The sequence below is a fragment of the Nomia melanderi genome, chromosome 9, assembly GCF_051020985.1.
Source record: "Nomia melanderi isolate GNS246 chromosome 9, iyNomMela1, whole genome shotgun sequence".
Lineage (NCBI taxonomy): Eukaryota > Metazoa > Arthropoda > Insecta > Hymenoptera > Halictidae > Nomia > Nomia melanderi.
The window spans coordinates 13587552-13612755 of record NC_135007.1 but is presented as its reverse complement, the minus strand read 5'-3'; the positions used below and the strand labels follow the sequence as shown (position 1 = coordinate 13612755).

General features: G+C 47.1%; 3 protein-coding genes across 3 annotated transcripts; 2 read left to right on the top strand and 1 right to left on the bottom strand.

Annotated features, from left to right (window-relative positions):
- Nucleotides 1–26: 26 nt before the first annotated feature.
- Nucleotides 27–3885, bottom strand: Tbc1d15-17 (TBC1 domain family member 15/17). The gene is made up of 9 exons (XM_031977396.2): nucleotides 3461–3885; nucleotides 2991–3083; nucleotides 2415–2916; nucleotides 2165–2341; nucleotides 2003–2097; nucleotides 1720–1918; nucleotides 1431–1648; nucleotides 1037–1351; nucleotides 27–973 (listed from the first exon to the last, which is right to left on the bottom strand). The coding sequence occupies exons 1-9, from the start codon at nucleotides 3485–3487 to the stop codon at nucleotides 671–673; spliced, it is 1929 nt and encodes a 642-aa protein (XP_031833256.1). The 5' UTR covers nucleotides 3488–3885; the 3' UTR covers nucleotides 27–670.
- A 5007-nt stretch (nucleotides 3886–8892) lies between these two features.
- Nucleotides 8893–19654, top strand: Atet (ABC transporter expressed in trachea). The gene is made up of 12 exons (XM_031977359.2): nucleotides 8893–10419; nucleotides 13287–13456; nucleotides 15530–15753; nucleotides 16707–16824; nucleotides 16908–17097; nucleotides 17394–17601; nucleotides 17785–17961; nucleotides 18043–18404; nucleotides 18485–18653; nucleotides 18734–18834; nucleotides 18913–19068; nucleotides 19162–19654. The coding sequence occupies exons 1-12, from the start codon at nucleotides 10417–10419 to the stop codon at nucleotides 19504–19506; spliced, it is 2223 nt and encodes a 740-aa protein (XP_031833219.1). The 5' UTR covers nucleotides 8893–10416; the 3' UTR covers nucleotides 19507–19654.
- A 72-nt stretch (nucleotides 19655–19726) lies between these two features.
- Nucleotides 19727–24469, top strand: LOC116427245 (small ribosomal subunit protein eS28). Its single transcript, XM_031977358.2, has 2 exons — nucleotides 19727–24125; nucleotides 24286–24469. Exon 1 carries the CDS (start codon nucleotides 23870–23872, stop codon nucleotides 24065–24067), a length of 198 nt encoding a protein of 65 aa, XP_031833218.1. The 5' UTR covers nucleotides 19727–23869; the 3' UTR covers nucleotides 24068–24125; nucleotides 24286–24469.
- The last annotated feature ends 735 nt before the right edge of the window (nucleotides 24470–25204 follow it).

Sequence of the window (25204 nt, the reverse complement as noted above, 5' to 3'; positions counted from 1 at the left end):
GATTCGTAAAGAACAAAGCGTGTCCGTCACAGATTAAACGGATGATTTTTATTAGAAATATACAGCAGTGTCTAACCCGTTTTATACAAACATCTGGAAAAGACACCTTGAACATAAGTGAAAATGACACGACCAGTTAAAGTGAAAATACGTTGTGTATCGTTCCCGCACATTACTTCGAATTCAACGTGCATCAAAGGTATGGTTAAGACGAGTACAATCTTGTACGAAACTACCTCTTACTCGCTAAGTATGCGCGTCTATAATCTCTTCGTAATTACAGTGAATTTCATAAATATCTCAAAATTCAACGCTACTAACAGTAGTTTTCACTAAAACTTCGTAAATTGGAGGTAATATATCACGTTTACTCGGTAAAGTTGCAAATTCGATGACCGAAACATTACCGTTCCGATCTGAACAAGTCGAAAAGTCCACGGCGTTCGTGACATTTTCGTAAAATATGCGTATTTCATACAAAGCATCGCTCGCACGCGACAAAGTTCATTGGGAGTCAAAATTTGGTTCGTTGCACTGTTCCGAACGAGCAACGGGCAAGTTCTCGCCGTAAAGCAGAACTACAAACGTTTCTTTAAAAGTGTAGTTCTTGTAAAATTGACTGCGGTGCACAACACGGTCCTCAAATCATAATGAACGACCGGTCCTGGTCTCACATGTACGATAGATTTAATCCCTTTTCAAAGGACACCTCGTTATCTCCCAACGTAACATTGTCACTTTCCATACTATTTCTTCTAGAACTACAATCGGCCCCGTTAGTTTGGACATTTTCACCAGAAGCTGCAACGTCCTCAGCTCTGTTAGCTGGCACTTTATTTAAACGTTCGAGTCCAATTATCGAACGAACGTTATCGGGTAGCTGGTCCGCTATAGAAATTAGTTGTCTATAAATGCCCTCCGCTTTCGATAACGTCCGTTGTAACTCGATGTGCAGCGAAAGGTCGTTTATATGCTGTTAATAATGTCAGGGTTAATTACTGAATAACCACGGAACTATTTCATTCCATACGCTTACCTTCAGTATTTCTGTGAATCCATAGCGATTTTCCATAAGTATACTCCTCTCCGTATCCAATATGGCTGTACATAGGAGCAAATGGAAATTTTTACAAGGAATATCAGTCCACAGTACTTCCCATAATTTCATTATGTCAATCGAATTAAATTCTCGTTTAAATAGAACCAATAACCATCGGAAACAAAAAAACATGTTTCCTGAATCATGTTTACTCAAATAGGTTGCTAACTGTGGATCTATGGTGCTCAACAATGTATACAATTGGCACAATTGGGCCTTCATACCAGCTTGGTCTATTTCGAAATTGGTGCTCTGTTTCATATATAATTGTTTTATTCTTAAATGTTCTGTATAAAAAGCTACTCTTCGAGATAGAAGATATTAAACATACCACTTTCTCCATGAACCCAACAAAACACCAAAACGCGTCTACCTCGTTTTCCATTAAACATAAAATAGGGCTGAGAAGATCGCTCATTCCTTGAACGTAACCCAAATTAAAATTGTACATTACATATGTCATAAGAATGTCATGCAATTGTGCTAAATGTGGATTGTTATCACCCGCATAATACGGATGCGTTCTGTCCGTCCTATTAACGTCTTTTTCTGAAATTTTTACGGTACAATTTATATCGTACAAGTAAGCTTATTTACTTGTGCACACTTGCATCCATTACCTATTAAACTTTTTCGATCTCGATAATCGGAGAAATTACTTTCTTGTAAGGGAGTCATGGACATCCATTGAAATTTCATCCTGAAATATTCTTTAGTCTTTATTTTTCTGAGTTCGTGTCTTTCAATACGTGTGTAATGCCATGGGTAATAATTTAATAGAAACTTCCATACTTCGAATCGCAACGACGGAGCGATACCCTGTAAATTTTTAACCGTTGCTTGATTTCTTACAAATACCAATCTGCGACAATAAAATTTAGATTTAAATCAGGTTGTACGAACCCCGCGAAAAATGATTTCTTTTACTTCTTCAGGATTTAAAACTCTCCCCTCTGGGTCCTTGTATTTGTTCCATTGTTCTTGCGACAATGGTGCACCTATCATAATCACGCAAATTTTGTAGATTTTAGATAAAATGATTTCATACAAGACTGTTCATTGTACCTCTCGGGCAAGATGGTCGTGGTGGTAATACCACACCCAGTCCATGCTCTCCAATTACTTCGTATTCCTCTCCAGAATCTACGGATATTGGTGGATGAGGCACATCGATAGGCAACGACTGATTGAATATATCAACAAGTTCATCTTCAACCGTACGTTTAGCTGGTTCTTTGTATACTGCAAGTAAGTATATAATTTCAAAAGTTTAATATGATATAAAAGTTACCATATGCTGGTTTTGTATACTTACACCAAATATCAGCCAATTTACTGAATGCCTCCATTGTTGTTTCATATGGATGATTATGTAAATTTTTTACAAATTTCCAAACATAATCTGAAGTATTTTCTTGAAATATATCTAATTCGGCAAATGATTTAGTCAACACACTCTGCACCTCATCTACTACAAGGTACAAATTTCTACTTGTACGAGACTTTATAAACTTAATGAACCCTTTTAAAGAATTTACAAAACTTTCTGCATTAGATAATTGGAAAAAGGCAACATAAGTGGTTCCATCCTTTTGCATAAATATAAGCTGTTCCCCTCCATGATTTATACGAAAGGAGTTCAAGTCTGAGAATAAAATTCTGACAATTCTTGTGTGTTCTAGGGAATCTGGTCCCTGTGACGAAGAACAAGTTCGTTTGGTATGAGTGTTCACCAAAGACCATTCGGAATCCTGATCTTGATTCTCAGACACCACAGAATCCTCTATACATCTCCATTCTATGCATTTTCCAAAACTCTGCGAATGTGGAAGAAGATATTACAAACTATCTGCAGGTATTAACAGTATTTCATAGTATAAGATCTGCTTACATATTCAACAATATTTAATGTTCCTAGACTATGAACTTCATCTTCCCTTGTGTTTGCTTTTCGCAATACAACTCCGGTGTGAATGCATAGATCCTATTAGAATCACAGAATCAGATTATTCAACTTACATCCTAATAATCCTAAATAACTTAAAGAAGAACGCAAATAGAAGCCAACGAGTAACAAAGAGGAATCCACAGCAATGAAACTAACAGCAACATAACCTCGCTGACGTCATTAAACGAATGGGGCAAAATCATTTTATCCACAATCGCACGATGACAACAACATATTACCGATTCAGAGATACAAACGAATGACTCTTAACGTCTGTATAGCTACACAGAAGTCGCCAAGGGTCTTGTTGACAAACTATAGGAATCGCATGTGATTACATGTTTGGGGTACGTCATTCACAAAATCTGACAGAGCGTGATATTTAGTTCGCATAGGTGTACAAAGGTACGTACCTTTCCTTGCTCCATGGGCTCAGACATTTCGTTTATACACTTCTGCGTAAATTAGCAGGGTAAGCGAGTTACGACCGTATTTCGACGCATCCCTTCTACTGTCCTGCAAGTTTACTTCGTCCTCTCTTACTCTATTCTATTGTCTGTTGACTCACTCACGCAATCATGCAACTACGTGTACCCGCTTACGGGTATAGCCGTGTCTTTTTGATGTTGTTTTGGTCACGGACGTGAACAGGACAAATTTCCTGCTGATTTTTATATACCTCGAACGGGTCGTAATCATAAAACATTTCGCGATACCTTAAATCATTTGTTGTAAACTATAAACAGTCAATGGGTGTGCATCGAGTACGTTCAACGCAAAATTCGTAGCACCTACTACATATGAGTAAGCGTCTAATCGCGACCTCTGTCACGAAACTTTACTCGCCCTCTCTCTTTCCCTTTCTCCGTCTCTTTTCCGCCCGTTCATTCATTGCATATGTTTTACGTCCCTATGATCTTTTCATTTCTGAAATAAAAACCTCTGTCTCTACAAGGTAAATCATATTTTAATGCTCAATTATGTAAGCACACTGTTGCGTGCACTGAATTGGGCACCCGCAACAATGTCTTCGGCATCAATTATGCAACATTATACGTATGTTCGCTTTATATTCATTTTACTACTTCATAAGTTCTTCCCCTTCGGTTTCTGAAAATTTCAATCGAGTGAGTAACTGTAGATTGCCTTGAAGACACCTGCGAAATAGGTATCTTTGATGCACGATTGTGTAGATTGTTCGCAGAAATCGTTCCAATTACTGATAAACACCACTGGAAAGAAAAGATTGTTCCGATGGATAGACCTCTGGATTAAGACGGTACTCATTATCTTTAGCTTACATAGCTAAACGCGCGGCGATTTTAACGGTACAGAAGATAAGAGTGTATCTGCCCCTGGTACGAAATAATTTATCCAAACACGGTTAAATATTGCCATCTTTCGTTTAAACTGGCAAGCTACGTTCGCTGCTCCTGAGGTTATAGTCCTCGTACTCGGAGGTAACGATCTAACTTAATGAGAGTGAGATTTTAAAGCGAACTGCCTCTTGCGAATCTGATCTGCTCGATCCTCACGCGCAGAATCCTCCTCGATGTTTCACGGTTGTTCTGCTTAAAGAATGAGGACACTGATCAGGCCAATGTTTATGATACGCGGACTTTGTTGCATGACTCGAAATTAAACAATGCAATTATATCTCTATCAGATGCACTCGTACTGAGGAAATAGTGCTATCCAAGTATTAGTCAACCCTATTATTGTCGCTCGTACAACGTTTGAACCGTCTTAGAGTCAAATACGACGGAAGCTAAATATTTAACATTTCCACTGTCATAAATCGAGTAATATGTTAGTAAACATACATCTAATGTGTATTTTGAATTCGTCTCGATGCCCTCTACAATATGGTAAAAAATATCTCTTCCCATTTGTAAACCTCAAAGTGACGTCGACTTTGTAACGAAAACAAACTGTTTTCGAATTTTCTGTCATCGACATTCATTTTTTCGTTAGATTGTTGCAAGTTAGAGATTACACCTCGTACATTACACTTGGACGATGTTTTGTACCATGAGTACTTACGATACTCGGTGCATTCGATCGCGAAGCCTCAATGTTAAACACGTGGCGATAAGCAAATCGTGTCCGCGAACCGATCTAAATAGAAACACTATCGTCTCGCTCTGATCCGACGTCGAACTCCTTTGTTCTAATGCATCTAATTGAAACGGGGGCTCGCGTTTCGCGATGCAGATGCGAAGCCGAGTGCAGCTGCACCGAATTATGCGAGCAACACGGGAAACGCACTGCGTAATCGGACTGATACGATAGACTCGGAACGACGATACACGCTCGCGTCGTGATTTAATTAATGTCATTATAGAACCAATGGAAACAGAATGTTCCTTCCAATGTCTACGATACGCCGCGAATCTCGGGACTTTGAGCCTGTTCTACGAAGGATCCGCAAATCGCGTGACTCCGGTCGTTAAGGAGAAAACACGATCGCGATCAACTCCCAAAACAAACGACGCTCGATCGTTTCCTACGACAAATTTACGCAAATCTCGTTCTCCTGTTCGCTCGGCGCAAACTTCCGAACATTTCGCGGAAGCCGATTGAAAAATCTCTCGCGACAAACAAATCCGAAGCGAAGCGGCAGTCGAGATAACGTTCAACCGAGTAAGATTTTATGCGAGACATCGGCGGCGCACGCGAACTATCAGAGAAATATCAGGGACACGTGCATCTGACTCAGAGGAGGATGAAACGAGTTCTTTGGAAATTACGCTGGAGATTATAGTGCGCGTGCATTCCGCTGATTTTTCAGTGAACCGACCGGAGACGTTAGCGAAACAAAAAGGAACGTGGCTGGGATTATCCGCATTGGGTTAACGTCGATCGAAACGCGCGAGGCGCGGCGTGGTTTCCGAGGATATTAACCTCGTTAATCATGCGATCCTTCAATTCCAGAGATCCACGTCGTTACGGTCTGCCACGAGCCGGCGGGAGAAGAACAACCCGAGTTATTTTTACCCGACACGATTCAGTACACACATGTACGGCATTTCAGCGACAATTTTAAACGGTCAGTTCTCTCGAAATAGATCGTCGTGGCAGACGGCTTGATTACGCAAAAATTGGCCCGAAAAAGAGGCTCTTCCACCGTTCCACCACTCTGTTTCTCTCTCTTCCCCCCTCTTTCTTCTCCGTCCACACGTTCGTTTCGCCTCGCTTACGCCGAATCGTTTTTGTATACAAACAGAGTAGACGCAACGTGGCGCGACAGCCGTCTTGTCACGTGTCCGTCCAACGCGTGAACCGGAATATTTCGTAATTGAATCGGCAATTTAAACCGCTGGATCAGCGTAAGTGTGATGTTTGTTATGCGTGCGTTGCGCCGATGGCAAAACTTCCGCCGCGGTGGCTATCGACAAAGGAAACGCGATCGCGAGATGACGCAGGAAGAAAACCATCGTTGATTCGATTCGAACTTTGACCGAGGCCTGTTATTGCTGATAAGAAAGATGCGGAAAGTGAAACGCGATCTGTCCCGTTGAAAAAAGTTCTGCACATTTCGAGCCGACCGTTGAATTCTCGGCGCGAGCTTTGTTCTATCGAAAATAATTGGTGCGTGTCACGCTCGCGCGTCCGTGTGCCAAAATCTGCGACGTTCGTCCGCGCGAAAGAGACAATAACCGTTGAAAACACGGCGATCCGAAGCGATCGGACGGACTCATCGCCGTCCGTTGGAATTCTTCCGACGTGTAACCCTGAAATCTCCTCGCATCCTTGCGGGGAGACGTGCTCGCTGGCAATGGGACATTTGTTTTCCAATCTCCGCGCGCGAGCTTCCACACGGTCACAACGGAAATTCTAAATTCGGAGTTAGAGCCTCGGCGAACCCGAAGAACGGGTTCTCATCGAAGTTCTGGCGATTGCTCAAAGAATTCTGTTGCTCCGAAGTACGCGCGACGGTGGGGGCAAAGCGTGAACTTCTCTCGCCGGTCCTCGCGAATGGCGCAGCCGCGAGCGAGTAAAAACGAGGAGCAATAAAATTCTATTCGAAGCGGTCCCGGCGTTCTGCGGCGAGCGCAGCTATGCGGTTTCTTCCGACATAATTTCATGGTCTTCTCGGAAAAACTGCGGCGGACTTTCTTCGCGAGATGATCGAGAGCTCGGATGATTACGGTGCCGCGCGTAACGATCGGTTGTGGCTAGAAATCTTCGATTGGCTTCTTCAACGGTAGCGTCGACGATGCGCATTCGAACTTTCTTCTCTCGCGCAACAAATATAATCGACGGATCTTCATTACGGAAACGATCGTAAAACATACAATGCTCGGCGCGCCTTCGAAACATTCGTATCGCTGAAGAGTCGAAGAGAGATCCGTTGTTCTGAAGGGTAAGCGATTGTTGTTCCCGCAGAGGCGAGTTGCCGATAATATAGAATCGAAAAATTCCCTCTAATCGGTGCACGCGTACTCGGTTGCCACTTAATTCGCGTATCCGTAGATTGCAGGATTAATTCTACCCGTGACAATGTTGTCAGCTTTGTTTTTCCGAGTGAACCAGACATTGATCGATAAGCAAAATCATTCGGAACGATCGGTAGAATTGATGAGAGGTAGAATCTGACGGCGAGATTGAGTCTACAATTACGTTTCCCGCGTTTTCTCAGCTAAAGTAAGATTCATGTATATCAGTGCTACTGGCCATACGCTCATCAACATAGTTGCAATACACGACTCATTCTTCAGCAGAAAAGCGCAACGCGTAGAACTCGTGTCTTGACGTAAGTTCGCGATTCCCGCAAGTAGAAATAACGAGTAATGGACAGACAGTGCGGTACAAAATCCCAGACGAGTCACCGATAGGAACAAATCCAGAAGCAAAACAGCTCGATTAAGAGCAAGCAACAACAGTTCATTAAAACAGTAACAATACTACCAAATAACACGCTAAATCGCTACAATAATCAGTCTCTCGCCCCGACTTTCAACCTCAGCTCGCGCTAAACTCTCGCCTTGAACTCTCGGTTCAAGACTCTCCCCAAGACTCTCTGTAGACTCTCTTTTCGCTGAGCATACGCGCGCTTTAATCATTCATCCCCAATCGGTCTTTCCTTCTTTTCACGCGCGCCCCTTCTCGCTCGCCGGCTGATCCTCGCATCCATAGTCTAAATTCGCGCAGTCACGTACACGCTTCGCTAATCGCCGCATTCCCATGGTCCAGTCGCTCGGTCCCGAACGCTCCTCCCCCGCATTCTTTCGTCCACTCGTGATTTCCTACGCGCAGCCACCCTATTTCCGAAACGTGCCGGCGCCGACCGGTCGCGAGGCGATACAGAGCACACGCTCGGACAATCGACCATTCACACCCTGCGAATAGCGATCGGTCGTATTTAAAGGCACAGCTCCTCGACCAATGCCGCCGATCGATATCCGCGCGGAACGGGGAGGCTTCGCAGGGGTAACTTTTATTCCAGATTTTCGACTCGCGTCCGCGAACGGGGGAACGAACCTTTCCTGTAGGGTTCTATTCACCGCGGAACACCTCGTACACGAATCCCCTCGATGTCCGCGAGAGAGCCTCTGACGCACGCATTCAGATACGCGCGAGTACACCTACGTATGTATTCGGCGCGTCAGTACAGAAGTTAGACTTCGATCTTCATTCACAAGCGCGCGTCGGCCGTTGTCTGCGGCCGTGGCACGTTCATCTACCCCTCTTTCTCTTTGCACCGGCGATGAGTCAAGCGACGTTTCGTCGGTGCGAGCGCACCCGTCGGCACCGGTGCGCTCGCACCGAGCTTTCCGCTTGGTGCTAGAGTATCGACCCGCGGGCATGTGGTAACTCATTCTCCTTTCTCCTACGCGCGTCTCTTTCCTGCTTCCCGGCAGCGCTATAGTGCCTCCTCTGGCCCGTTCCTCGTCTCGGTTCTTCCAGCGCGACTCGTTTCCGTTCTCTTTCGCCCGCTATCGTCCCTTCTCTTTCGCGCAACGCGGACCGAGGATACGGCCAGGTCGAAATTGACGGAACCGTCCGCGGGAATCTCGACCGTACGTCGACCGGGTACATTGTCGTGCATGCGCGAGGAAACGCAGGAACGTGCTACCAGCTGCCGACGCCCCGAACACCTGGACTCTCGAGCGATTCTTACAAACGGTGCGTTCGAGCCCGACGAGCTCCTCAGGGTCATGCTACGCTGCGACTCACCTTCGGCTCGAAGAAGGAGAGATAATCGTCAGCCTTCGAATCTAAACGCGCCGTGCACGCGAAGCGCGGAGGAAACGCTCCGCGATGGAACCTGGTTATTATTACATGGATCGGCTGTATACTCCTTGCTAATAACGTCCAGAAAAGTTCGTAGTCATCGGACATCGGGTCTCGCTAATTTGCATGTAACTTTACGTAAGCGCTTCCGAGCGATCACAAAGAGCATTTGAACGCACGGTTTCGCGCGGTTTCCGCTCGGCAGCAACTCCGTCTCGGCGATAAACCGGGATACTTTCTCGAGCAGATCCCGTGCGCGACCAGCAACCTCTGCGTAGATCAACGAACAAAGAACGTGTCGCGTGGCTCGGGCAGCGAAACGGACGTTCGTCTTTGTTTTCGAAAGCGGATCGCGCCGATTCGAGTTGAATAGTTATCTCGAGACGACACGGAGTACGCCGGAGGGACAGTAGCTGCGACGGTTCTTCGAAAAGCGTAATTGACGAACAGAAACATCCTGAGTCATCGGTGACGAGAGGACAACGCATCGGTGGCCAGCAACGAGCGGCAGGTCAGGAGAACACGCGCGCGAGAGGGAGTGGGCCCGAATGATCGTGGTCGCCCCTGGGTTTCGAGCCGGAGCAGCTCAGTTCATTTGGTTGGCAGAGGCGAACGGTGGTGCATAGCGCGACAGCTGATTCCGAGGAGTGTTGCGTCGACCGATCGTTTCTCTGGCCTGTCAGTCGCAGTTCGCACGGCGGATCGGTTGGCCGCGTAGCAATTCGATCTCCCCTACCCTGTGATACGTGTACGGCGGTGTCGGACCTAACGCTCCGCGGGCGAGTCGCGATCGGGACCGCTGCCACTGGCCGACGACGATCCTCGAGGACGAATGCAGCCCCGCGATTCGGATAACACCTCATCGATCGTCCGGAAAGCGAAGGCGAGGATCAAGCGCGTATCGTAACGCCTATGCATTGTCGCACGCGCACCCGGGGACTCACCGAAAGTCGCCGTTCCAGCGATCCGCGGATCAGTGAGCACCGTGCGAGACCGATTCCCCTAGAAACGGGAAACGCAGAAGTGAATGCCGAGGCGGCCGGACGAGGGGCGTAGAAGCGGAGGATGTACAGCGTCATCCTTGGGGTATGAGTCCGGACGCCGCTAGAACACCTGAATCTACATTCGACCTATGGTGAGTCGACGCTCGCCGCGACTCCTCGCCGACAGGGGATGTCCGGAGCGGCGTTTCGCGTCCCGAACGATCCGCGCCCTGCGCTCCGATTCCATCTGGAAGCTCGAACGCTTTCCTTTGTCTCCTAGGCTCGTATCTATCCGGCCGTGCGTCCGCTTTGCGCCGCTCCGATCCTCTCGTCGCGAGGCCAAGGTGTTCGAGAAGGCGGCTCGATTTCTAATGGAACACGGTCCGATCGATTCGTGCCTCCGCTGCGTTAAGAAACGCGTTCCGCGACGGATCGCGTTGTTTGCATATTACACGATGACCCAGTTATTCCTCGTCGGAGCTTTTCGACGCTCGTTCCCATCGGCCCCCCTCGTAGAGCCGCACTCTCGGTGCCACCGTCGAGCGGCTGACGGCTGCCCGGTTGCCAGTAATTTTATTTACGATGACTCGGGGAAACGAACGGGGGAATTTGCTGCACGTACGTCGCCGTGAATCATTGATTATCCTGTGCGCTGTCGCGAATCGACATGTCCTGGGGAATAAATAATGACACTCGTGTTTGACCGTTGCCACGCTACTCGGGGCCTTTAACGCGAAGGAGGTACCACTCCACGCGGCTCGCCGCGATTTTCTTCCAACCCGCAGCGAGATCGTGTAGAGGTTCGCCCGACCGGGAACCCGATGATGCCGGATAATGAGATAAACGCACGGCAGCGAGCTTCGCTGCCGATCGATAGCCGACGAGCACGCTTCGCATCGTGCATCGGGGCGAGCCCTCGCGCTGCACGTGTCCATCCCGATTCGCGTCGAGTCGCCGCTCGCGATTCCTTCGAGGCTCGACCGAACCCCCGAAGATGACACGGCCGTTCACCCTCCTCGAGGCCCGATCGATTCGTGCGTAAGAATTCAGTAGCATAATGCGTCCACGAGTTTGTTGGCCGGCCGACAAAAATATCGCGCGATCCTTGACCGTTTAAACGAGTGTTGGTAGGCGTTCGATCGTTCGGCCACGATAGCGCGTGCTCATTACACGCGATCGCGATCGTTAATTTATTCGTTCCCTTGTAATCACCCGGATAAAGTGATATCCAGATCGACACAGATTTCGATGGCTTATCGAGTCGACGGCCGGTCGCACCTTTATCGCAGGACTCGACCGTCCCCGCGAGTCCCTGGGACAGCGCGCTCGCGGATCGTGCGTTTCGAATGTCACGTGTGCGGAGGCCCGATGCAATTTCCGTCACGTGTTCGCGTTTGAAACTTGCGCTCGATCCTTCACACCGCGTACCGACCGCGGACCCTTTCTCGTTCCTCCGTCGAATCGCGCGCGACTTCTTCCGAAAACGATCGCGGCAGCCGTTCGCGCGTTCCTTCGAAACGTTCCCGTCCGATGGAACTGCTCGACGGTTAATCGGACCGATCGATGGTGAACGAGAAAAGATCCCTTTCTTACGTAAGCGTAGAAATTTCGAGTGCGATACCGAGAGTGAATTTATAGCCGAAGGATACGAGGGCGCATCGATCCTAAATCCGTACGAAGATCGTCGGGGCCGCACGGACGAATACGAACCGTTCGCGTGCACGGCGAATCTATTTCCGAGCGCGAAACGTTGTCCGCGGAACAGCGTTTCCATAATAGAGATCGGAAGGTACGGTTCGGCGCCGCTAATCCCGCCGGGTGTTTTATAGTTGGTATCGGCCGATGCTGGTGGGATTTCTGCATCAATCAGCGTTATCATATCTTTCTACACTTTGTACTTGTAATTGAGAGGCGGCGTTCGATAACATTGGCGATCGAAATATCTCGTAGGACTTGAGCCGCATTGTTTTCTGGATAGTGGGGGATGACGATAAATATCGCGTGCTCGAGGAGATGCATCTGTTCGAATTCGTTTTCGGGAAAAGGATCTGTCCCCTGGCGTCCGGCCAACTCTTTCCCATTGCCATGCCGGTTATCGTCGAAGGAGATTAAGGGACGTTAGACGGCGCGTTTTGATCAAGGACCCTCGTAACGAAGTCGAAGAAAGTTTCAACGTATCGCCGGTTAAGTTGCCACGGTGAACGCTCGAGGACTGGTTCGTCTATTCTCGTTCGCGCGACCGCCAATCTCCTGTCTCGATCAGCTGTTGTGTCGCACACTCCTCCGGTTCTCGTCAAAGTAATCGTGATCTGTTTACCAAAACGAACGGAGATCGAGAGATTAGCATGTAATCCAACTATTTTCCGCGTGCCTCGCCGATAACGACTGTCCGCGATTCCTTTATTAATTTACACCGTTTAATTGTGGATTATTTGATTAATCGATAGGTCCTCGTTCGGTTTCTACCCGATAGCATCGGAATATTATTCCGGATAGGTCTCGATTCGGACTAGTCATGCTTCCGCCGATTCCAAGTCACGTTCGACTTTCAACGTTTCGCGGCGGTTCCTCGTGGCCGAATTATTTTTCAATGATCGGGAACGATTTAGTCACTTCTCGGCAGACAGTATTAGAACTTGCACCACGGTTAACGCACAGCGATCAAACGAGAAGGAAGGGAATTCCGTTCCACGGGCGAAAAGGAGAAAGTCCTTTGTCCGCGAACTCGTTTTGACGGTTCCGAGGACCTTGCGTTTAAATGCACATGATTCATCGGCGTCCTGGGAGAACTTTGAAAGCGTGCCGATGAATTTTTTATCACGTTCGTCTGCGCACCAGCGGCGAACTCTCGACGTTCCCTTCGATTAGAATTAAAAACCACGAAGCATCCACGGGAAACTTTCCAGCGTTATCGTTTATTCTCGGATTCACGGCGTGACAGATAAATTCTACCCGGAGCAACCCGCGAAGAAAACTTTCCGTCGATCAGAAATTTTAATTAGCCTTGTTATCGTTCCAGCATCAGCAGATGATGGCGGATCTGAAGAATCTCACTCTGAGCGATGGAGGAGGGCCTAGGTACAGTGGCGACGAGCAGGTACAGTTCATACCTGGCGGAAGCCACCAGGTGACGATCAAATCCCCTCCACCGACGCTACATTTGGAAAACCTCAACAATGCGGTCCTCAGGTAAACGCGATTCTCGTGTTAATCGCGCAAACGAGATAGAGAAAACGTACAACGGAAGAGCGCGCGCTTAAGCCTGCGGATTACAGGCCATTCGAAAATGGAAATTTCGAGGCACCGACGCGAAACAGAAATGTCATACGAACGAGATAAGAGTCGCACGTGTCACTTGCTACTATTTATCGTGCATACTCCGTGAACGCTGCCTTGAATACGTATGCGAGTATTTCAACGAAAAGTCGAATTCGCGTAATAAATCCTCTCAAACATTGGAACGAATTATATCGGAAATAGATAAACATGAACTGATTCAAATTACGATTATACGAATTGGATTTTTCGATCGTTTCGCATGGTATTCGTGCCGGATTGTGCTGAGATACACGCTTTCCGGGGGATGAAATTTTTCGTAGAGGCAGCGATTCGTTTCCGTCGAGCTTAAAGTAGAATCGGAACGATGCAATCGTGCCACGGACAAAGTCCCGCGTAAAGTAGATTGAATAGCTCCGCCTGGAAGTTCGCGATACACGGTGTAAGTCTGGTTGAAAGGACATATTTCCAAAGAGCGCATGATAATAGCCGTCGGTTTCTCGTGCGATCGAACGAGAAATTCGCCATTAACATATTGCGATCGCGGGCGAACAAAGAACGACGACTCGAAGACCGCGGCGCAGATCCCGCTTCTTTCTCATGACGTCCGCGGGCATGGAATGAAGTCATCGAGCACCGACTAACTATGGATTTCTCCGTTGCATCCGTGACCTTTGCTTTCGCTGTGTGCGCCCGTTCGGGCCGGACTAGAATTCTATTGGCCGTCTCATGGCACAAACAATGAATGAGGCAGAGCGCGGTCATCGAGTCGGCATCGAGCACGCGAAGCGGTACACCCCAAATATGTCTAAAACGGAGCCCAAGGTCCTCCCATTGATCGCGTTAAGGCATAAGGCTACCGCGAACATTTTTCCCCGAGCGTTCCGGCGAACACGCGTTATTGTTCGCCGGAACAAAGACGCCCGATAGGTTTCTAATCGAGCTCCTTGTGTTTTCGCCGCGAGCCTGTTCTTATCGTCGGAGGCATTTGGACGTCCGGTCTCTTTTGCAGGTGGCTTCTCGACGGGGACACGTGTTATCAATTACATCGACGCGTCGCATGTACAAAATAAAGTAATCAAGAACAATCGGGAGTCCGCGAAAACAATTGGCACACGAAAACCGAATCCGAGACAAAAGGTTCACGCGCTCCGGCTTAACGGTTTAAATCCATCGTCGCCTTCACGGTCGCGCGTATGTAGACCGAGCGAGCCGCGATATCGATTATTCTTCATCTTCGGTGAAACCTTAAAACCAGCCTTCAATAGGAGATTAAATTACGCGCGTCAAGCCGCACGCGATTGGCTCGCGCGGCTTCCGAGGTTCCTTCTAAAGCGACACGGGACACGAAAAATCCACCTGCCACGTCGAGCCGACTTTGGGCTCCGCGCGAAGAATTCACGTACGAACAGCAGCTCCCGGTTCTATAAACACGTGTGAAAGAAACGAAGTTCACTGTTTGCCGCTCCAAGGTCCCATCAAATTTTTATAACTATAACTTTTTACTGTTATCGACCGTACGCAACGGCACGTACGCTATGTCGTCCCGCCGTAGCTGAACCTCTCGTCGCCGACACGCGACGCGACCGTCGAAAAATACTTCGCGCGGTGGTTCCGTCGGGGAGAATTTCTTCCTCGCCGGAATTTCACCCGCGGAGAAACGACTTCGCCGGTGCACGGAGGTGTTTAAAGTTTCACACTGCGCACCGACGGAAAAACGAGTGTCGGCCGACGAGTCGCGAAGCGGCGCGCTGTATGCCAAGCTTTATTGGTTTCATTAAAACGCCGAGTTCGTGGAAACGAGAGCTGACAATCATCTAATTTGCTGAACTAGGTGTACCGCTCCTTTACAATTTCATGCCCGGTAGCTGACTCGCGGCTTTCCAACGAATATCGGGGCTCGTTCCCCCGTTTTCGCGACGAACTTTCGTAAGTGACGTCGAGTTTCTTACGGAGTTTCACGAAATGCTCCCCGTTCTGTTGCAGCGGCTCGCAAAACAATCTCCACTGCAATTGCAATGGAAACGCGTCGAACGGCGCTGCGGTTGCGATGTGCAGCAACAGCATGTTCGTGAGAAAGGTGCCGAACCATAGTCCTGGCCAGGACGGCAAGAGGCCGGCGGTAACGCTGACGCACCTGCCGAAGAGACCACCGGTTGACATCGAGTTCAAGAATCTGGCGTACAGCGTGTCCGAGGGCAGGAAGAGAGGTTGGTCGTCGGAATCGCGGTGTCTCGCGTTCAAAGCGAACCAACGTTTCACGACGTCGGTCAATTCACGCTAGCGTCGGGCGAAAGTTATTCGAAATGACGAGCAAAGAATAAGTAGATTTGATTCAATTCTTTGCAAATAACGAATGATTCGATACTTACGTGAATCGCTCAGAGGTCAACGCAGTTAAATATATCTTTTGATATTTTCTGTAAATTTCAATGGAACAAATAATATTCTTTGTAGCTACTAAGGATTCGTTTCTTCGTTTTTTTCTAGATTACAAAGCCCTTTTTTCTACAGATTCTAAACGTGTTGTATAATTATTTCGAAAGCCAAAACGTTCGTTTTAAGTTTCATTTGCACATAACCGTAACGGCTTCAGAGCGACTCGGATAATGCTAACGATTTTATTACTAATAAATCATACTAATGATAATTTCGAATAATTATTGCTCAACGCTTAATAACGTAAGAAACGTAAACGATATTGCCTTGTTATCCAGCGAATGTATAAATCGCGAATAAGGAATGACTCGAATTAATTGATCCTTCGCAGAAGCGAATAAAGCTGTAGATCGAAGTTATTCGAGACACGAAAATCCGGCGAATCGAGGAGACACGCGTAGTCGAAGACGCACGCCGTAGGCGTTCTATTCAAGAACGTGTGTGAACGACCTTAGCTAAAAGAATCAATAGGAGCGTGCAGGCTGGTTCCTGTTTCGGTCCAGATGCACCTCCGTGGTGCAGCTGTACTCGCGGTAAAGAGGTCAGTCGTAGGATCCACGAAACGCTCGACGGCGTAACGAAATTTCTCTATCCTTTCGCCGCGAACGCCGTGAAATTTGGCAAGCTCCTATTTTGGCAATGCGCGACGTTACGTAAACCCAACAACGATAAACGCGGACCCGCGTCGAGCGAGATCTTGAACGCGCGTGCTGTCGCGTTGCAGGTTACAAGACGATCTTGAAATGCGTCAACGGGAAATTTCGGTCCGGCGGGTTGACCGCCATCATGGGCCCCTCCGGTGCCGGGAAGAGCACCCTGATGAACGTGCTGGCCGGTTACAAGTGAGTTCCTCCGTGAACCGAGATTGAACGACACGATATGAAAGAAACAAGGCACGTTCTAACGATCCCCCGCGTCTTTCCAGGACATCGCATCTCAGCGGCTCCGTTCTGATAAACGGGAAGGACAGAAACCTCCGAAGATTTCGGAAGATGTCCTGTTACATAATGCAGGACGACTGTCTTCTGCCTCATCTGACGGTCCTCGAAGCGATGATGATTTCCGCGAATCTGAAGCTGGGGAAAGACATTGGCGCCAGGGAGAAGAGAGTGGTGGTGCGTCTCTGGAATTTCCGGTTTGCGCTTAACACTTTGACTCAAGTAAAACACTCGTCGAAACTTCTGTACGGTCGAAACTGTTTTCTTAATTAAACAGAAAGTAAAAGGTTAAGATTCTTCATAATTGCTCGATTATCTTTCTTATATCTGATATATTGAAATTCAGTTGATTTGATGCGTCGTGTTTAGGTTTAAAAAATAGTGTCACGAATTTGGGTGACATAACAGTCAAAGTGTTAAGTCGAATGATGAATGGTTTGAAATGTGTTAACGGATGTCCGGGTTTATTGCAGGTCGAGGAGATCATCGAAACCCTTGGCCTAAGCGAAGCGAACAACACGCAAACTCAATGTCTCAGCGGAGGGCAGAAGAAGAGGCTGTCGATCGCGTTAGAGCTGGTGAACAATCCTCCTGTGATGTTCTTCGACGAACCGACCTCCGGCTTGGACAGCTCGACTTGCTATCAGTGTCTAAGTTTGCTCAAATCGTTAAGTAGAGGAGGTAACTGTTTGCGTAATCCTAGTTCCATATTCAACGCTGTCATCCATTACTTCCTGTTTACTAGACTTTGGATTCTTACTTGGATAATTTGTTTATTTGACATTTCACGTTTATAAGATATTTTAACATATCATTTGCGTAATGATTCGTCTAAAGATCGCTATAGGCTAGTTTTATTTACAGGTAGGACGATCATATGTACAATCCACCAACCGAGCGCGCGGTTGTTCGAGATGTTCGATCATTTGTACCTATTGGCCGAAGGGCAGTGTATATACCAAGGGAACGTAGGCGGTCTGGTGCCCTTTCTGTCGTCGATGGGCTTGGAATGCCCCAGCTATCACAATCCAGCGGATTACGGTACGTGGGGAAAACAATTGTCAGCGATACGGCTGCGACGATGATCGATCACGCTTTCTCACGATAAAATTTTACGCTCAGTGATGGAAGTTGCATGCGGTGAGCACGGGGAATGCGTGCATAAATTAGTGATGGCTGTGAACAACGGTAAATGCGCTAATTACCAGCACCACCAGGCCGCGATAAACGCGGTCCAAACCGTGCCGAACGACATCGCGAAGGAATCGCCGCAGCAGGAGACCAAGTCCGAGTCCGCCTTGATACCGAACGGTGTACTGAAGCAGCCGAACGGAGGAACCGTGATAAACATGCCCATTTCTTGTACGACGTCTCTGTTAGACAGCGCGGAGAGTATAGAGCAGACGGTTGGATTCCCAACGAATAGTTTTACCCAATTTTGGATTCTGCTTAAAAGAATTTTCTTATCGCAAATAAGAGACATGGTTGGTCCATTTTATAGTCGCGGTACGCAGACGTTTTGCGTAGCTGTTCGCATCGTTGTAATCGGTCGTTCTCGTTGCAGACATTAACGAGAGTAAGGCTGATTTCGCACATAATCGTTGGGTTCCTCATCGGTGCGATCTATTACGACATCGGTAACGAGGCCTCGCAAGTGATGAGCAATGCCGGCTGCGTCTTTTTTACGGTGATGTTTCTCATGTTCACAGCTATGATGCCTACCATTCTCACGTGTAAGTATACCGCCTGTTGCCGACGACACCGATCCTTCCGCCTTTGCAGTCGTGTCCATTAATTGTATTTCTATTTACAGTTCCGACGGAAATGGTTGTCTTCGTGAGAGAACACTTAAATTACTGGTACTCCGTGAAATCTTACTATATCGCGCGAACCCTGGCAGATGTTCCCTTTCAGGTAGATGCAAAGTTTTCAATGGAAACACGCGCACACGTCGAACGACCTCGTTAATCCGTTGACGCTTTTCTATTGCAGATAGTCTACTCTGTAGCATACGTCATTATTGTATATTTCATGACGTCACAGCCATTGGAGACGAATAGGTTCATGATGTATTTAACTATATGTGTATTGACAGCGTTAGTGTCTCAATCCATCGGTTTAGTGATAGGTGCAGCAATGAGCGTCGAGGTAACGTAACGATGACATTTACACTTCTCGCGTTTACATTGACATTTCTCGAAGGAGCAAAGAAATGAGAGAAAAACCGGTTTTTTATTCCAGAGCGGAGTGTTCATCGGGCCTGTGTCGTCAGTGCCGATCGTTCTGTTCTCCGGTTTCTTCGTCAATTTCGATGCCATTCCAAAGTACCTGAAGTTTCTTTCGTACGTGAGTTACGTCAGGTACAGTTTCGAGGGGGCGATGATTTCGGTGTATGGTTATAATCGTGCTAAGCTCAAGTGTTCCGACCCCTACTGCCACTTCAAGAGCCCGACGAAGTTCCTGGAAGAGATGTCGATGCAAGACGCCGTCTTCTGGGTGGACGCCGTCGCGCTCGCAGGCTTCCTCCTATTCCTGAGAGTGACCGCCTACTTTGTACTGAGACTGAAGTTACGATCTCTTCGTTAAGACGCGCGGCGGCCGATCGGCGATCAACGATTCACGATCAAACCGATAGTGTCCCGGATCTGCCGTCGGGGATCCCGAGTCTTTCGTTCGTGAGCCTGACAAACGGTCGCGGTTGCGAACGGACATCCTTATCTCGCCGAAAAAACGGTCTTCGAGGACTCATGATTAGGATTCACAGTTTCTCTCCACATCGAAGGTAGAAATGCTGCGATGTACGACCGTTCAGCCTTCTCGCTGTCAATTTCCGAGGGTTCTCGCTGCTGCTCGTGTGCATCGAGTCGAACGTCGAGCGAATCCTCGACTCGTAGCCCGTATTCGCGTTCCAAGAGCACCGACGACGTCCTGACGCGAGACTCGGGGCGTTTCGTCGGCGACGATTACGACGAAAGACTAAACGGAGACCGGCGTTCCGGTAGAAGAAGAGGAAGAAGAAGAAGAACGCACGCGTGGAACGTTACTTCGCGTTACCAGTACAAGTCGAAAACGATATTGGTTTGGAGAAGGATCATACGCGTAGAACATTTAGGCATTTCTAATAATCTAGAGTACGCAAGAGTTAGACTTGAATTGTAACATCATCGATAACAGACCGTGTCGAGACCACCGTTGATAATACGCATCGAACCGAAATGCAAGAGAAACATTTATAGCCAATTACTACAAACTCGCCAGGAGCCTTAGGCCCATTCAAGACTCATGGTCCCTCCAATGAGCGCGTGTGTATCACGCGAACAAAAATAGACTTTTCTCAATAGATAAGCAATAGGATTTACGGATCCAAGGTTAGGAAGGATTCTTTATTGTTCTCGTGTTTACATCGACCGCCACATTCATTTAGGCTATGAAACCTCGGGGTACCTCAACGATATACAAAAGAACCACTGATAAATCGCTCGACATATCGGACAGCAGAAATTTTAACTGACTCGTAGCAGCATAATGGAAACAAAAATATGGATTTCTACGTCCGATACTTTCTTGTATATCAGCGCGGTGCTAGCGCGTATTTGTACTTCGAAATGATTTCTTACGTGACCACTATCGAACTTTGCCCATATCGTCATTCCATTATATAGATAATTCGATCGAAATAACGTATAAACGATTAAAACGAAACGGTAAGCATGTATTGTAAAAAAGAAGAAGAAAAAAACGGAAAAAGAGCTCACATCTGACCAATCACTAGCTGCCTGTGCGTTTGCTTCTAACAAAGTGAGGAGTGCTGAACATTGTTACATTTATTACGGTACAGTTATTTAATTAGGCGGGTGAAGGGAGCATATACATTAATGAAACAAAAGAAGAAGGAGAAGGAGAAGAAAGAAAAAAAAACTTGAAAAAAATCATAGGCACGTGAATATCCATGCATTAACGAATTTAAGGAGATTATTCTGGTTTTGGAAACTTTTACAGGAATTCTGTTCACGGCCTACATCGTACATGATTCGTATCGCCACGGATTCATTTATTCGATGACTGACGCAAAACGAAATCCAATAAGAACTTCATCCATTCTGTTTCCTTTCGCTTATCGATCTCATTGCATAAGTTTTCCTTTTCTCGCGAATGCCGCGGTACGGCCGACCACAGAATAATCTTACCGTTTAGAGCCGATTCGATATCGTTACACTTTAGTTTAAACTTTGTACGGCTCCGGGTAGTAATAGCGTTTGTTAAATAATAGTCGTATAAATATTTTTATATTTCGAATGTATCGTATAGGAGTTCTACTTATAATTTTTTGCGGCTAGGGTAAAGCGATCGTCGCCGATGCGCTCGTTCTCAACCGTACTTCAATTACGCTCGTTTTGATTTTTACAGGCAGGAAATAGCGGTACCGTAAAATACGAATTATCGATTTCGATACTGCGTGCGTGCGCTGCGTTTGCGACCGTGGCTGCGTTGAATCGGTGATAGTACTTAATTCCGTAACGTACTGTATACATTTAGGGACGTTTCACTCGGAACCTTCAGAATCGTGCTTCTTTAATTAATTAAGTCGTATACTCCATTCGACGGAATTTTAGCCCGCTTCTACTTCTGCTATCCTATCAGCGACAATTTCGATCGTACAAGAAATGGCGGAGGTACTGCAGAGGGTTCGCGACTGTTATGCGAAGCAGAACGATTTTCGAAGCGTCGAAGGAACAAAAAAAACTTTCTAACCGGTGGATAGCCTTCGCGGACAACTGGTAGAATAAGCGGTTAATATGTAATTTACCGAAGAAAACTCTACGAATCATAGACGATCGAGAGGGACGGTGGAAAATGGTGACGAGAAGGAGGAGGAGGAGGAGACGGGAGAATGTAGAAGGGAGGAGGGAGCAAAAAAGTTTCCATATTTTTAGACTTGCTATATAATTATTATCGTTTGTACTTTCACTTACTATTGTTAAATGTAAGCGAGCAAATTGACAAAATACGTAGGGCAGGAGACAACGAGGCATTGCATTAAACGTGCAAGTAAACAAGCTTCTTTCGTTCCGTTTCTCTTATGTTCTTCTAATACTCGTGGTAGCCGTCGTATCGCGATCCGGCGTTTAATTCTCGTTCGTTCGTTTAATTCCGAATGCACTTCGATTATGGTAACTTGGTAACGACTGTGATTTCAGTGTCGGCAAACAGACGTTTGGCGTAGAAGAAACCAATTCTGTAAAGTGTATATACATAGAGCGATGTAAGTAATAGGGATTTATGAAGGCGCGAACGTTGGGCGAAAACGGTGGGCGGCGAGAGGGGGCGAGGAGGGGTGGCGTGTGAAGACAAGTCGAGCAAGTACGATGAAAGTCCGACAAGTTGTGCTTTCCTCGCGAAACAGAGAACGACGTTCGTTGCATCCGTTGACGCGAATGGGCGCGCGACAACGTTCGCCCGTTTAGATTGTGGGCTCGTCTCTCCATACTGTATATACCAGATGCTAGGTTTTGTAACACGCGAATCGATCGAATAGCGTTATACCCCTACCGTTTTATAGTTACCATATTAATCCCCCGGTAATCTAGAATCCGACATCACACTCGCTCGTAACGAAAGTTTGAAGAGAGAGGGCCGATAGCTAAACGCGCGTCACACGGTTATTCGCGATTCAATTACGATTTTCCTTTGTTCGGGGGGGGGGGGGGGAGGGATAGTTTGCGGTGTATCGGCTGATCGTTTAGATCCTTGCGAATCCTCGGTTTGTCTTTGCGGCGACGCGCCGCCCGCCGCGTCCGCGGCCGGGAATTAAATTATCGGCGATACGTGAAAGCAGCGAGCCATCAGATTCGATCGCGCGCGAACCAGTGTTCAAGGCTCGCGAGAGCTGAGACTGTGCTAACGAACCAGCAAACTTTCAATTACATAGAAAAAAGAAAAAAATACTGTCTTGCGAGCAGAACGTTCGAAATCGCTGCGAAAGAATTGAAATTCAAGTAGGAGAATTGATTCATGGATTTCCGCTTTTAGCGACACACACACATATACACGGAGAGACACACATGTACACAGAAACAGACACACGACACGCAAAACAACGCCTCGCGTCGATATATGTGTGTACAATGTGCGTATATTGTTCAGTCATATGTCGCGTACGGTACATGACACTTTTTTCAAGTATTGTAATTTTATATGAACAAAGGAGTATACGTGTGAGAGGCTGTGCGCATGTGTGTGCGAACATCGGAGTATGTATAAAAGCCGGAGAGCACGGGAACGAGGGAACCTCACGCGGGGAAGAAGTTATCGCAGATCCTCGCGAAAAACGAGAGAATTGTCAGCTACAATGTTCCGTGTTCCAAGCGAGAGGTGTCACGTTTATACTAAAGCACAAATGAATAAACATCTGTACCTATAATGCGTACGCCAATGGTTTCGATCGATCGGACACATACCGCTGTAAACAATTTAATTCGTAACCGTGACTCGTCGTTTCTCGAATAACAATCCGGCCCGACGGAATCGCGCGCGCCGCGCGTGCACATGCGACGTTTAAACTTTCAGCCGAGGATTCGTCACAAAGCACGTGGGCTCCCGGCAACCAATGCAGCGTCGAACAAGTTATTTTAAGCTCGCTATCGCCAATGCTGCCAAAGCAAGGTTTGTCGATTTTTCAAATTTCCCTTAGACGAAATACGAAAAGTCCGCCGAACGCGATTATCCCCGACGCGATAAGCTCTCGCTTCTGTAATTTTACCGGAAGAAGCTCGTCTCGCGCGCCCCGATTTCCGACGGAATTTCAAACGCGTCCCCGTCGAACCTTATGACATATTTTCCAACTAAGTTGGCAAGTGTATCCTGTGCGCTTCGTCGAATTCGTCGGATGTGCCGTTGATCGTTCGTGCGACAGTGGAACGTACATAAAGGCGGCGAGGAATCGGAAGAAATGGAAAAGCCTATAGTGCGTGCAAGGGTGGTAAAGGTCCTCGGCAGAACTGGTTCCCAAGGGCAATGCACCCAGGTCAAGGTGGAGTTTTTGAATGAACAGAACAGACAGCTAATTCGAAACGTGAAGGGTCCTGTACGGGAAGGGGACATTCTGACCCTGCTGGAATCGGAAAGGGAGGCCAGACGGCTTCGCTAAATTCTACGAGGGGTGCCCATTGTGTTAATCCATCGAAGGGCAGTTCGAAATCCTCCAGGTATACACCAACACCCAGACTCTCGACGCTCGACACGCATTCCCCACGTGAGACGTTGTTCTCGAGAGCTATATTTATATCTGCACGCTCGGTTACATTCCTACCGTGAACGCGAACACGTTCGGCCCGTTACTAATTCATTTAAAATTTTCTTTCTTAGGTGTTACGAGTAACAATGACGATACCTATCCTGAAATTAAGAGCAGATTCCCAATTTTTATATGTTCTTATTTTGTAATAAAATTCAGACGCGTGCACGCCGTGGTCATTGGACAGTGGCAACGGTGCACGCTGCAAAATGGATATAATTTAAGAATATAGAATAAATAAATACTTGACCTGTGCCTGTGAAATTATTGATTATATCGCGCAATATCAATATTCCTGCGACGACCAAAACATCCGAGGTTATATCAATTATTTATACTCATCGAGGCTCATATTAAATACTGAATATTAATTTCATAATTAACTTAATCGAATTCCCTTCATAACCCGTGTTACGGTACCCCGTAACATTCCTCCGATCGATCTAAATAAAGATAAGACTCAGCGACGCATGGATGATTTTGGAACGGAGGAAGTCTTTCCCTCCATCGAATATCAAGTTTCGTTATCGTTTCCGGTGCGTCATCTATAGATGCCGCTGTAGTTCTTGCGCGCAAAACCGCTGAAACACGTTTACATAAAATAAAACATATCTTTCGCATCTATCACACAATTAAATAGTATTTCCACAGAAATAACAGATTTACTCAAAACACCTCATTTATTTCAGAGGATCTCTTAAAACGGCGAATCTGATATGGAAATAACCGACTTCCGGTGGCAACAGCAGCGCCACTCGCGCGGACGTGGTTCGGCGTGCTGCGTTGTTTCCTCAGTCTAGTTTGAACACTTGGGGAATAACGTTGTCTTGCCAATCCAACATCGGGACCCTTTGTCCCTTGGATTCTTTTTTTTTTTCGTTTCGAGTCACGTTCAAACTAGGCTCCGTGGAGTTGTTTCGCTCAAACGTGTTAGTTTCTCTCCCCTTAGGTCGACCGCGCCTGCCGTGTCTTCCGCGTCTGCCGCGTATG